Source organism: Ranitomeya imitator, chromosome 4, assembly GCF_032444005.1.
Source record: "Ranitomeya imitator isolate aRanImi1 chromosome 4, aRanImi1.pri, whole genome shotgun sequence".
NCBI classification, from domain to species: domain Eukaryota; kingdom Metazoa; phylum Chordata; class Amphibia; order Anura; family Dendrobatidae; genus Ranitomeya; species Ranitomeya imitator.
The window spans coordinates 627140038-627152746 of record NC_091285.1 but is presented as its reverse complement, the minus strand read 5'-3'; the positions used below and the strand labels follow the sequence as shown (position 1 = coordinate 627152746).

The 12709-nt window shown below is 41.9% G+C and overlaps 1 protein-coding gene across 2 annotated transcripts in view; it reads right to left on the bottom strand.

Moving 5' to 3' along the window:
* The window catches only part of SFRP1 (secreted frizzled related protein 1), an 89676-nt gene that overhangs the window by 18782 nt on the left and 58185 nt on the right, over positions 1–12709 (bottom strand). For both annotated transcript variants that reach the window (XM_069766673.1, XM_069766674.1), the window contains one exon: positions 5623–6161. In XM_069766673.1, coding sequence (XP_069622774.1) covers positions 5623–6148 — 526 coding nt within the window. In that variant the 5' untranslated portion in view covers positions 6149–6161. The remainder of the gene's footprint in view (positions 1–5622; positions 6162–12709) is intronic.

Genomic DNA, 12709 nt, shown 5'->3' with positions numbered 1-12709 from the left:
AACTCAAAAATATTTCCAGAATCTGTTCTTTCTTCAACCTTGAATCTACTAAAATACTTGTGCATGCCCTCATCATCTCCGTACTCAACCGCTGCAATATCCTCCTCTTTGGCCTCCTTGTTAACACTCTCGGACCTCTCTAGTCCACTCTGCTGCCCGACTAATCCACCTCTCTCCTCGCTACTCCTCCACATCTTCCCGCTACAAATCCCTTCATTGGCTTCCACTTCCAGATAAACCCACTAACATTGACTAACAAAGCAGTCCCTAATCTGTCTCTTCCATGTATCTCCACATAATCTCCTGATATCTTCCCACATCTAATCTCCGGTCCTCCCAAGACCTGCTCTCCTCAACACTTGTATGTTCCTCACCCAATCGCCTGCAAGACTTCTTCTGAATATCCCCCATCCTCTGGAATTCTGTGCCCCAACACGTCCGATTATCCCCTACATGTGGAACTTTCAGATGGAACTTGATAACCCATCTCTTCAAGAAAGCTGACAACCTGCAATGACGCCGCTGCCACTTCACCACCACCAGAGCTGTCAAAACAAGTTTTCCAGTCCCGCAGTTAGGAAGTCCCTGGAACCAAGTCTGTTAAGGTGGGGGCAGGTCGGGCAGAACGGAGGCAAAAACTAACAGTATACTGGGCAAAGGGAATACCAACTGGAGGGAACTTTGTCTCATTCTGTGTGCAGCAGTCATATGTATCCGAATTATACTGTTGAAACGGACCAAATGTCTCCCGTTATGTGTGCAGCTGTTTCTGGCCCCAATGATGGGGAGGCATCAAGGACTCCCGAGCGACAAGTTAGGACAGAACGAAACCCACAGCACAACATACACATGAGAGGTTCCTGTTCAGAAGAGGGGATTGAGGGTGAAGAGAAGACAAATTCCAGCCCACAGCATCGACCCTGGACCCCCCTGCATTAAATTGAACACCTTAGCTGCCAGGGGCAAGAAATCCTATGATCAATTTATTAGTGAGACCTTTGAAACAAAAACCATCAAAGTTTTGAAGCGTGTCCCATAAAATGTTCTGATCAGTGGAACAGGTTTCCAGTCAATCCAATCACTCTGGATATAATGATTGTTGGTAAAAATTGATAAAGATTGTAACTTTCTTTACAGGGAAAATAAATGTATGGCTATCTTTAATCTACATTAAAGGGGTTGTCCGATCCTGGGCTACGAGTCTGCAGTGACTCTACTTGTGTGAGCTGCAAGGATTCTCCAGTGTCGGGAGTGGGCGTCCATGTGATTGCAGGCATGCGATTTGCATTCATCGGCCACATTCCGACTAGACTTGTCTGGCCTCACTCAATCCTGTGCTATTGAGTGAGGATGCGCACGTCTAGTCGGCACGTGACTGTATGTACGCAAATTGCATTCCTTAAGATTCGGAGAATCTTTACAAACGCGCAGTCACCAAAATTCATAATGACTATATTACACCACTAGGTATATACGTTCACAAAAAAAAGTTGGGTCTGAAAACTGACAGTCAAGAACCGTTTCCTCTTACTGCTCGATCCTCTAGACCTTGACAATCAGGGTAACTGTTTGCACAAGTTAAAGGGTCATTAATGTAAGTAACTAAAAGTGAACATGGCGGTCTGGTCATATAGTAGTCAGGCCTCCGTAATAAGTGATTCTTGACCAATATCTTTGTTTTTGGTGGTTTAGAACAGATATATGACAAGGAATGGCTGCATGTATGTGGACCTTTGTAAAAATGGTCTAGCCCCCATAAATATTAGATAAAGGTCAGCTAAACCCACTAATGGTTTTATACTGGCTAAACATCTGATGTGTATGGGGGCTCCTACCTGACAGATTATGTCAGGGGAGAAAAGGAGGGGGGCATGTTGAATTTCAGCATTTGATCCTATTGTTTTCACAGGAGATAAGCCACTGCCGAAGACGACTAGCGGCGGCTTACTCTATTCTCCCCAATTAAAACATATGCACAATCAGCTAAGCGAAGAGTGCGTATGTATGCCACAGTCAGGACCTCTTAAACCTACCTGGACTCAAAAATACTCATTTTAAAGTCAAGCAGAAAAAAAAGGGAAAAGGATAGGATTATATGGCCATTCGGATATATATTTTCAGAGTCAGTACACCGGCCTCATCAGGTCTAAGATATCTATTTGATAATGTATGCAGTTTGCATTGTAACATATGGCGACATATCACCTTTAAAATCTCCTATTCGTGTATACAGCTCTTATGCAGAGCGATGTACCGCCACGGTAGCAAGTTACAGACTCTGCGTAGTCTGATCCTACAGCGATGTATTGCTCCTTCCAGTCTGCCTCCTGTACTGCGACTCTTCTTTTTGTACGTTTCCAAGAAGAGGTGCAAACTCTATGGAGTTACTAGACAGGATTTTTTTTTGTGTGGTCTGAAACTATAGAGACGCGTAGCTTTACATAGGAGCTGCGTACACAAAACGATAGGATGTTTCTAATAAAAAATAATTACAAGGTTGACTTTATTTTTTATTTTTGATGCATTTAACTATTAAATAAAAAATTCTTGCAATGCTGAATCCACCCTTTAATGCTTTTTACATGTGACCCTCATCTGTGTCTATGGACAGTCAAGAGAATGACAAGAATGTTTAACAGGACAGAGGGAAATGAAGGACAAAGGACAGTTAGAACAATTAGCGTTCGCCAGGGCAGGTGATTGGGCACTGTGCACATTGGCACTTTGTTGGTAACTAACTCCCAATAAGATGAAAGCAGGGAGGAAGAACCACAAGTATCAGCACAAAAGGATCCTACAGGCAAAAAGTTTAATTGACAGTAAAACCAAATCTACGCCACATTAGAACATTAGGGAATATTCAAAGTATATGTTCACGTTAGGTCATATAGAAAAATAATAAGGGAACTGTAATTTCCCTATAGATTTATTACTGAAATATGTTTCCAGCCCTTACGACTGCGGATTGAGGCCAATAACAATCCCAATAATAACCCAATATTAAGGATTACCATTTAAAGGGGTATATTTCCATTTTCAAATTTAGATATTTTCGGATAGTTCTTATAAACACTAGCACTTTTGCAATTTAATGCTTACTAACATTTTCAGCTGTTCTTGAGATATTAAGACTTTTTCTTTTGTTTACTGCTCGTTGCCTAGGAGACCGACCACCGCTGATGTCTAGCTAGCAAGCACTGCTCTGAAGCTAGCCGGGATTAGGAAATAACTGAGCGTTCTAAAACAAACCTGACAGGCTTAAAAAAAAAGTGCTGTATCGAAAAAAAAAAAAGAAGCTTTTAAGCCCTGAGCCTGTACTGATGTCTAGCTGAAGTGGTCGGTCTCCGAAGCAACAAGGTTTAAGCAAAATAAAAGTGTTATTATCTTAAAAACGACTGATCATTTTAATAAGCAGTAAATTACAAAATTGCTCGTATTTACAACCACTATCTAATAATACCTATTTATAAAGATAAGAATAACCCCTTTAAGTAATTTCGTTGTACACTGTTGAACACTACCAGGTTCGATATAATGTAAGTTGCGCTGATTGCTGTTAAGCTGCCTGACGTCAGCTATTAATGAATGAACACAGAGAGGCAGGTGATAAGGATGGAAAATTTCATTAGGTGCTCTGGGCGGGACGGAGCACCTAACTCCACATTTGCATATTGGTAAAAATGTGAATTTCTCCAGATAATGGGTATCAATGCATTTATCTATCTGTGACCCACAAATGGTTAAGGGTCGTTAAACTTGCCGAGAGATTCCCTTTTATTGTCATGATAAATGTGCAGCAATTTGCTAAACAAGTTAAAGAGATTTTTATCGGATTTTTATGACTTCTTTTAGCCACAATCCTCTTTTGTAATTTATGAGTGTGTACTCCGTGAAAATAAATCATTTTCTTTTACTACAGCTCCGGTGCTATATTCCAGCAAGGTAAATGTTTTTTAAAGCCTCGTATATAATGGAGAGGAACTTCTAAATTCCTCATAAAATAAGTTCAGGCTGGATGTGCTCATGAGCGGGACTTTAATAAGAAAGGTTTGTCCATCTTTAGGGGCAATTTTAATTTCTTTTGTTAAGTGCATGTATTAGTTTTCATTAAAAAAGTTTGCATTCTTTGCCTTCTGCAGCCTCTGTGCTGCATTGTCTATTACAGGCTGCAGAATGAGTTCACTGAGAAATGGTCAGTGAGCTTCTTCTGACAAATGTGAGAGATTCTGACTTTTTTTTAGGCTGCTTTTTTTTTCATCTCCTCTTAGCTGATTTATGACCACAGACCACATCGAAGTTGAATGTGCAGGGATAATAAAAGGCTGTAAAAGCTAAAACGCTGCAATTTTTTAACAAAACAAAAATGATTTTTAGCTTCAAAGTAACAAAAAAAATTTTTTTTCAGAAAATGGGGTATTTAGTGCAGCAAAGACCAAGGAAATCCTTGAAAATAAGGGACAATCCTCAAATGTATGTACAAATTGCAATTCTGTACAGTTTTATCAGTTTTAGCTAACAGTACCGAAGAAATAACTAGAGCAAGCCAGTAAAAGAGTACAGCAAGAGCACCTGTACGTATGGGGTTAGGCTTTGTTCACATTTTGCTTTTTGTTTTTTTTTATGATCTGTTTGTGAAGCATAAAAACAGAAATAAAACATTCAGTTATGGAAACCTTTCATTTTCATGGCTTTTTCTGTTTCCTAAAAAGGTCTGCAAAAACATATGAAAATGGTGTAAAAAAAAAACCCAGATGAAAATAGAGCAAAAATGGAGGAAAATGGTGCAAAAAAACCACAGATGAAAATGGTACGAAAAACAGATTAACATAGAACAAAAATGAATGAAAAAGGTGAAAAAAAAAGGATGAAAGTGGTGCAAAAAAAATCATAGAGCTAAAATGGATGAAAATGATCAAAAAACAGATGACAATGGTGCAAAAAAACAAATTATCATAGAGCAAAAATGGATGAAAATTATGCAAAAACATGAAAAGGTAGCAAAAAAGGGATGAAAATAGAGCAACAGTGGATGAAAGTAGAGCAAAAATGGATGAAAATGGTGCAAAAACAGATGATAATGACGCAAAAACATGAAAATGAAGCAAAAACAGATGAAAATAGAGCAAAAATCGATGAAAATTGTGCAAATAGTGATGAAAATGTAGCAAAAATGGTGCAAAAACATAAAAATGAAGCAAAAACAGATAAAAATGGAGCGAAAAATGATGCAAAATGGAAACCAAAGTTTGATGGATCAGTTTAAAAATGGAAACTTAGGGTTCAGTTTGGCATCTGTTTTTTATATTTCCATGATTGTTTTTTTTTTTGGGAACTGAATCGGTTACAAACGGATCCCAAACATGAGATGTGAAATAATAGCCTTACAGATGTAACACAGCAGAGTTTTTCGCACCTTGTGATATCTTATGTTTTCTGCTTTGTGGCTGATGGTAAGATCACAATATGTTATCTGTGGTTTCGCGCATGAGCTTTATCAGAGGGTTATCACAATACACACACAATGACAATTTCAGCTGGGCTACATTTGTGGATCAATAGCATTTTGCAGGGAAGTATCGGAGGGGACGACGGACCAACCTTGTCGTGGTTTGTGATACTTACTCCGTGGACGAGGGGCCTGGGTGGCATTTGGTGAGGCGATGCAGACATCCTCCCTTGGGTACTGGTCACACCGAAGCATATCAGGCCAGGGGAAACCAAAATACTGCATGACTGGTTCACAAGCATCTCTGACCTCCTCACACAACCAGCGGCATGGGTAAAGAGGCTGCTCCAGGCAAACTGGGGCAAAGAGAGAGCACAGAAACACCTGTGTCCCCGGATGGCAGTTCTTGCTCAAGAGAGGCACCCAACTGCTGGCTTGGTACTTGACCTCTACCATCGTCTCATGGTCGAGAAGGTTTGGCAGTACCATCTTGTGGTACCCAACTCCATGGCACAGCGCTAAATCCTGGGGAATGTCCACGCACTGTGGCGTTCTGGAATAAAACCGTCCACTTTGGTAGTGGCGAACCATTTCTGGTTGGAAGCCTACATAGTCATATTCACTTGGCTGAGGTTCTCGGGAGAGGAGCCCAGGTGTGACCCACAGAAGTAGCAAGGGCCAAACGCCACCCCTTGGTGACATTGTGTCCTAAATCCTAGACAAAAAAAAAGAAATAGAAAAAGTTTGTAAAAGTCTTTTGATGAATCCCAATGATAGGGGTATGCAGTCCGAACGTCTCGTGGAGGTAAATGGTGCTGACTGTGTGGTGGCGCAGTACAATGGGCTGCAGAGTTCCTGGAGCTTCTGGCTGCTGGATCTGAACAGTTTGATATTGGAGAACAGAGAGCAGTAACTGTTAGCCAAGAAAGAATCAAGCAGATCCAATGAGGGGAGTGCAGCCCTCCTCCTCTCCTCCCTTTCTCCTCCTTGTGTCACACTCTCTCTGTTACTTTCCTCTCACATTGGTGATGTCCGGCCCACTCCACTGATGTCCAGTCTTGCACCCTCTCCTTGCAGGCTGCCCATTAGCTGTCCCTCTCACTTCTCCCATCCTCCCAGATTTTTCCACTTTGCTGAATCTCCTCCACGCCTCCCTCTTCTATCACTTCTCCGCAAAGTCACAATTCATTTACAAGTGTCAGACAAGTGCAGACCCAACATCATGGTGACCTGCCAGGCCACCCCCCAGCGTGAGGAGTACAGGGGTCTACTGACTGAAAACGCTGGACCAAAATTCACACATATGAATAATCGGATATTATTAGTTTATTACAATTCCCGTTACTAATGTAGCACTAACATATTCCATAGCGCGGTACTGAGATCATCGCTGACATTAGTCCTTAAATCCAAATATCAAGCAATGTACCTGCAGCAGGGTGGAAGAAGCTACCAGGGACCTGCATTTGGACTAGTCACCTGTGCAATATGTTCCCCAGAGGCTTTTACATCTATGTCCCTCTCTGAAATGATGCATCCTTTTAGAGTAAAGAACACCTGCCGAAATCATAAAGCCAGTGTCCGATGCGGTTGAAGCAGCAAGTACAAGCTGTCAGCTTCCATCTTACCCTCCAATATCACTAACTTAATACAAGAAGAAGTACAGCTGTGTCTGAGCAAATATTCATCCCCAGATACTAAGGGAGCTGAGCTTGATAATTGATAAATCGCTGAATGTTATTCTCCAAATGCCTCCATACACATTTAATTCAACTGACAGCTATCTCTGCCAATTCCACCGTACACAGAAATGTTCAGCTCGGTCGAGAACTCCTGTGTTCTCTATGAAAGAGCTGCTGCCAGATCCCACTGGCAGTGACTTATGTCACGGCCGAACAAACAGAATATCAGCTAAAATTCCTAATGCTGTGTTCCCTTTTCTCTCCCCTGACATCATTTATCATGGAAGAGTCAGGAGGTCAACATAAACATTAGATGGTTGGACTACTTTTATCTAATGAGTAATGGGGCCTATAACATGGTCAGTGTCACATTCAAGAAAAAGAAGGATGATCCATACAATAACTGTCCAGTAAGTTTGACATCAGTAGTGTGCAAAATTAAGGTTCACTTCTCAATATCACTAACGTAATACAGAAAGAAGTACGGCTGTTTCTGAGCAAATTAAATATTGATAAAGCCCCAGGGCCAAATGATATTCATCCATGGGTATTTAGGGAGTTGAGCTCAGTAACTGACAAATCACTGAATCTCCTCTTTTTAGACTCATTTGTAACAGACTGGAAGTTGTCTGATGTGGTACCAATCTTCAAGAAGGATAAGAATAAAGATTTATGTAACCGGTAAGTGTGAATTCAGCGCTGTGTAAATTTTTTGAAAGAATTAAGAGAGATGACCTGCAAAAGTATATAGCAGAGAATAATATAATAACTAACAACCAGCATGCTGACATCTAGATAAGATTGGCCACGAATTTCTTTTTTGACCACCTTTGATTCGCCTACAGTACAGACCAAAAGTTTGGACACACCTTCTCATTTAAAGATTTTTCTGTATTTTCATGACTATGAAAATTGTACATTCACACTGAAGGCATCAAAACTATGAATTAACACATGTGGAATTACATACTTAACAAAAAAGGGTGAAACAACTGAAATGATGTCTTATATTCTAGGTTCTTCAAAGTAGCCACCTTTTGCTTTGATGACTTCTTTGCACACTCTTGGCATTCTCTTCATGAGCTTCAAGAGGTAGTCACTGGGAATGGTCTTCCAACAATCTTGAAGGAGATTTTTCATTTCCGTGCGATCGCTGCACACGTCAAATCGCCGCATACGGACGCATCCGCGTACAACGCAAGTCCTTGTGTACCCAATGTTAAAGATAGGTACGCAGGACGCATGCAGAGTATGCGGAGCTTCAGGGAGGAAGAAGGGAGGAAGTACGCTGCCATCCGCAGCCCTCCCGACCACAAATGTGAAACCAGCCTTTCTGGGCTGCTTACTGTAGTTTTGATAAAATCAATGTTTTATCAGCAGGAGATTATCATTAGAGGACTAGTAACCCTCCTGCCATGTAGTCCACCATATTCATAAGCTCTGTGTAACCCCACCCCCATCACTGATTGGCAGCTTTCTATGTTTACTGTGCAGAAAGCTGCCAATCAGTAGTGTGGGCGTGGTTATACAGAGCTCAGCATTCAGAGAACTAATAGATCTACAGCAGAGAAAACAGGGATTTTAACAAAATGACAGAAAGCAGCCCAGAAAGTGACACATCGCTGGAATCCCTTTAAGGGCCTAGAAACAAGGAGTCATTGTAAATGATGCAATCTTTAAATGGATAAAGTCAGCAATGGGGCCCACAAGAATCAATATTAGTCCCAATTCTTATTAATATCTTTATGACCTATGAAAGGAAGAACAGGGGAATGTCCTTGATGCAGGGTTAATTTGTGATTTCAAATTAGTAAAATTCCTGCAAACAAGAGCCTGGGCATAGGTATATCACATGGACAGTTGGAAAAGACACTGAAAAGAGGGGAAGGAAAAAACCCGAACATAAAGTCCATATACAAAATATAGTGAATAAGTAATGATTTTATTTAAATAGGTGACAACAATTGGACACAAAGCAATGTACATGGAAATGATTAAAAACCACAGGGCCGCACACCCAGGTATACAAAAGACCGTAGTCAAGAGGGAGCGAAAGACAATGCACTTTGGCGACTGGTAAATCAGAGCGCTAAGAGCTATATAGTTAAATTAGTAATAAATCTGTCACATATGAGTTTATGTGAAGGTTTAATTGAGGTAGTAGAAGTAGATGTAAAGTGCTAGTGCAAAAATAGCTGTGGTGAGTGTCTCTACTAATCCAGGGTGTTAGTACATAAAATCACCGTACTGGAGGGTGACATGAGAGTGTGGTAGTGGAATATGTAAATACTACCGCATAGTAAGTACATCAGTTGGTAGTGTACAAAGAGAGTAACCCGTCATATTAGTGAATAACACTAGTGTTCATGAATGCAGTTACAATGATGGCGTCTATCCCGACGTGCGTTTCGGCAATCTGCCTTCGTCAGGGTGTGGAGTCATCAGGAAGGTTGTGGGTTTAAATACCAATAAGGACCAATCTGCGGGGCATGGGTGTGTAAGTGCACCAACAGTGGAGGAGGAGGCGTGGTATGATGCGTGACAAACCCACGGTGTCGGGAAGCAACCATGGCGATAGCGCCATGTGACCAGTGACGCCGCGATCTCGTGGTGAGTCATGCGACCCGGCGTCCCCAGTCACATGCAAGCGCAGCTGACAAGGAAATCCCCGAGCGACGAGGCACGCACGGGTGCTGCCATCTCCTTGATTGGAGGGGGCGTGGTGCGACACATCACGGGCCATGACGCCAGGGAGTGACTGTGTCATGCGACCACGATGACGTGGGGAAACACGTGGCCCGGCTCCATCGAGCATATAGAGAAGCAGTCAGCGAGGAAAGTCGCGGGCGGCGATAGTGCGCATGCGTACCACCATCTCCAAGTGGATAGTTGATACCTATGTGGGGGCCAGGATATGGTGCAATGGGGAGGATAAGAAGGAATTGGATTAGCCACTTATACAGTATGTAGAGAGAGATATATGCAACGCCTTGCAGAGAGGGCTGATGAGTTTAAAGGAGGACGTGCATAATAAACTGAAATAACTTGATGTATATCAAAATATGGGAGAGTGAAAGTGTAAAAGAACATAAAAATACACAACAAAGTAAAACAAGTAAGGGTATTGGGGGAATAGATGGGATGTTCAGAAATGTGTGAAATAAAAAATTGATGAAAAATAAGTGAAAAAGAGAAATGATGAATTTGACATTAGAAATTAAACCGACCAGAACAAGAGAGGATTGAACAATAATGGTAATAGTATGTGTGCAAGTGAAACTAGGTCATAAGTACTATGATTGTATACTGTTGTGTAATTAAGAGTAAGCAGAAATAAAAAAAAGATGTGTGAAAAAGGAATGAAAAAATCAGGTGTAAAAATGTGTACAAAAGGAGTGTCAAGACCGAGCAATATACACACACACACACACACACACACACACACACATATATATACTACAGGTGCATCTCACGAAATTAGAATATCATCAATAAGTTAATTTAGTTCAGTTCTTCAATACAAAAAGTGAAACTCCTATATTATATAGAGTTATTACAAACAGTGATCTATTTCAAGTGTTTATTTCTGTTAATGTCGATGATTATGGCTTACAGCCAATGAAAACCCAAAAGTCATTATGTCAGTAAATCAGAATACTTTATAATACCAGTTGAAAAAGTGATTTTAAACTCCGAACTATTGGCCTACTGAAATGTATATTCAATAAATGCACGCAACACTTGGTCGGGGCATCAATTACTGCATCAATGCGGCATGGCATGGAGGCGATCAACCTGTGGCACTGCTGAGGTGTTATGGAAGCCCAGGTTGCTTTGATAGCAGCCTTCAGCTCATCTGCATTGTTGGGTCTGGTGTCTCTCATCTTCCTCTTTACAATACCCCATAAATTCTCTATGGGGTTAAAGTCAGGTGAGTTTTCTGGCCAATCAAGCACAGTGAAGCACTTTGGAATTCTCTCTCTGTGTGTAATAAACTCCCTTTCATCCATGACTTCTTCCTTTCTAATTCTCTTAACCTCCTGGCTCTTACTGAAACATGGATACAGCAGTGAGACACCACCGCGGCGGCTGCTGCTCTTTCAACAGAGCAGGTGGAGGCGTTGCTCTGCTCCTATCAACCAAATGTACCTTCCAAGTTATCCCCCAAGTACCCTCACTTGTCTTCCCTTCTTTTGAGGTCCATGCTGTCAGACTCTACATCCCCTTTACCATGCGAGTGGCAGTGGTATATAGTCCTCCCTGCCCCTCTCATCAGTTCCTGGATCACTTTGCCACCTGGCCTCCACACTTTCTCTCCTGTGACATCCCCACCCTCATCATGGGTGATTTCAACATCCCCATTGCTTTTCCCCTCTCCCCATCTGCTTCTCACCTTTTATCTCTAACCTCCTCTTTCGGCCTCTCGCAGCATACTAACTCTCCAACGCATGAAGACGGAAACTCCCTCGACTTGGTCTTCTCCCGGCATTCTCTATCAAGAACTGCCATCCAGCTCAGGTCACCCCCCCTTTCCACACTTATAGAAACATACAGGCCATTAACACCCGGAAACTTATGAAGAACTTGCAGTCCTCATTGGCCCCTATCTCCTTCATCTCATGTCCTGATTCTGCACTGAAGCATTACAATGAAACCCTGCAAAGTGCCCTGGATGAAATTGCACCTCCTAATCATAGAACAACTCGGCACAGACGGCGACAACCGTGGCACACACTGCAGACACGTTTCCTGCAGCGGTGCTCCAGGTACGCCGAACGCCTGTGGATAAAATCCAATCTACCCGAAGATTTCATCCATTATAAGCTCATGCTTAAAACATACAACTCTGCCCTTCACCTCTCCAAACAAACCTATTTCAACTCCCTCATCACCTCAGTGTCCAATAACCCTAAACATCTCTTTGACACTTTTCATTCCCTACTCAACCCAAGAGTGCAGGCCCCAACCACGGATCTCCGCGGTGACGATGTAGCCAACTACTTCAAAGAAAAAATTTACCACATCCGACAAGAAATTATCTCCCGATCCCTTCATACCATGCACTGTCCTCCCTCCCCCATTGCATCTAATTCACTCTTTGACTTCGGAGCAGTTACAGAAGAAGAAGTAATTAGGCTCCTTGCATCTTCTCGCCCGACCACTTGCACCAGTGACCGCATTCCTTCACACCTCCTCCAATCCCTTTCCCCTGCTGTCATCTCTCACCTAACAAAAATATTCAACCTTTCTTTCTCTCTTCCGGTATCTTTCCCTCATTTAAGCATGCCATCATACATCCATTACTTAAAAAACCATCCCTCGACCAAAACTGTGCCGCGAATTATCTCTAAACTTCCCTTCATCTCTAAACTCCTCGAACGTCTGGTCCACTCACGTCTTATCCACTATCTCTCAGATAACTCTCATCTCGACCCTCTTCAATCTGGTTTCCACTCTTTACACTCTACTGAAACTGCCCTCACTAAAGTCTCTAATGACCTACTAACAGCTAAATCTAATGGTTACTACTCCATTCTAATTCTCTTGGATCTCTCCGCAGCATTCGATACTGTGGATCATC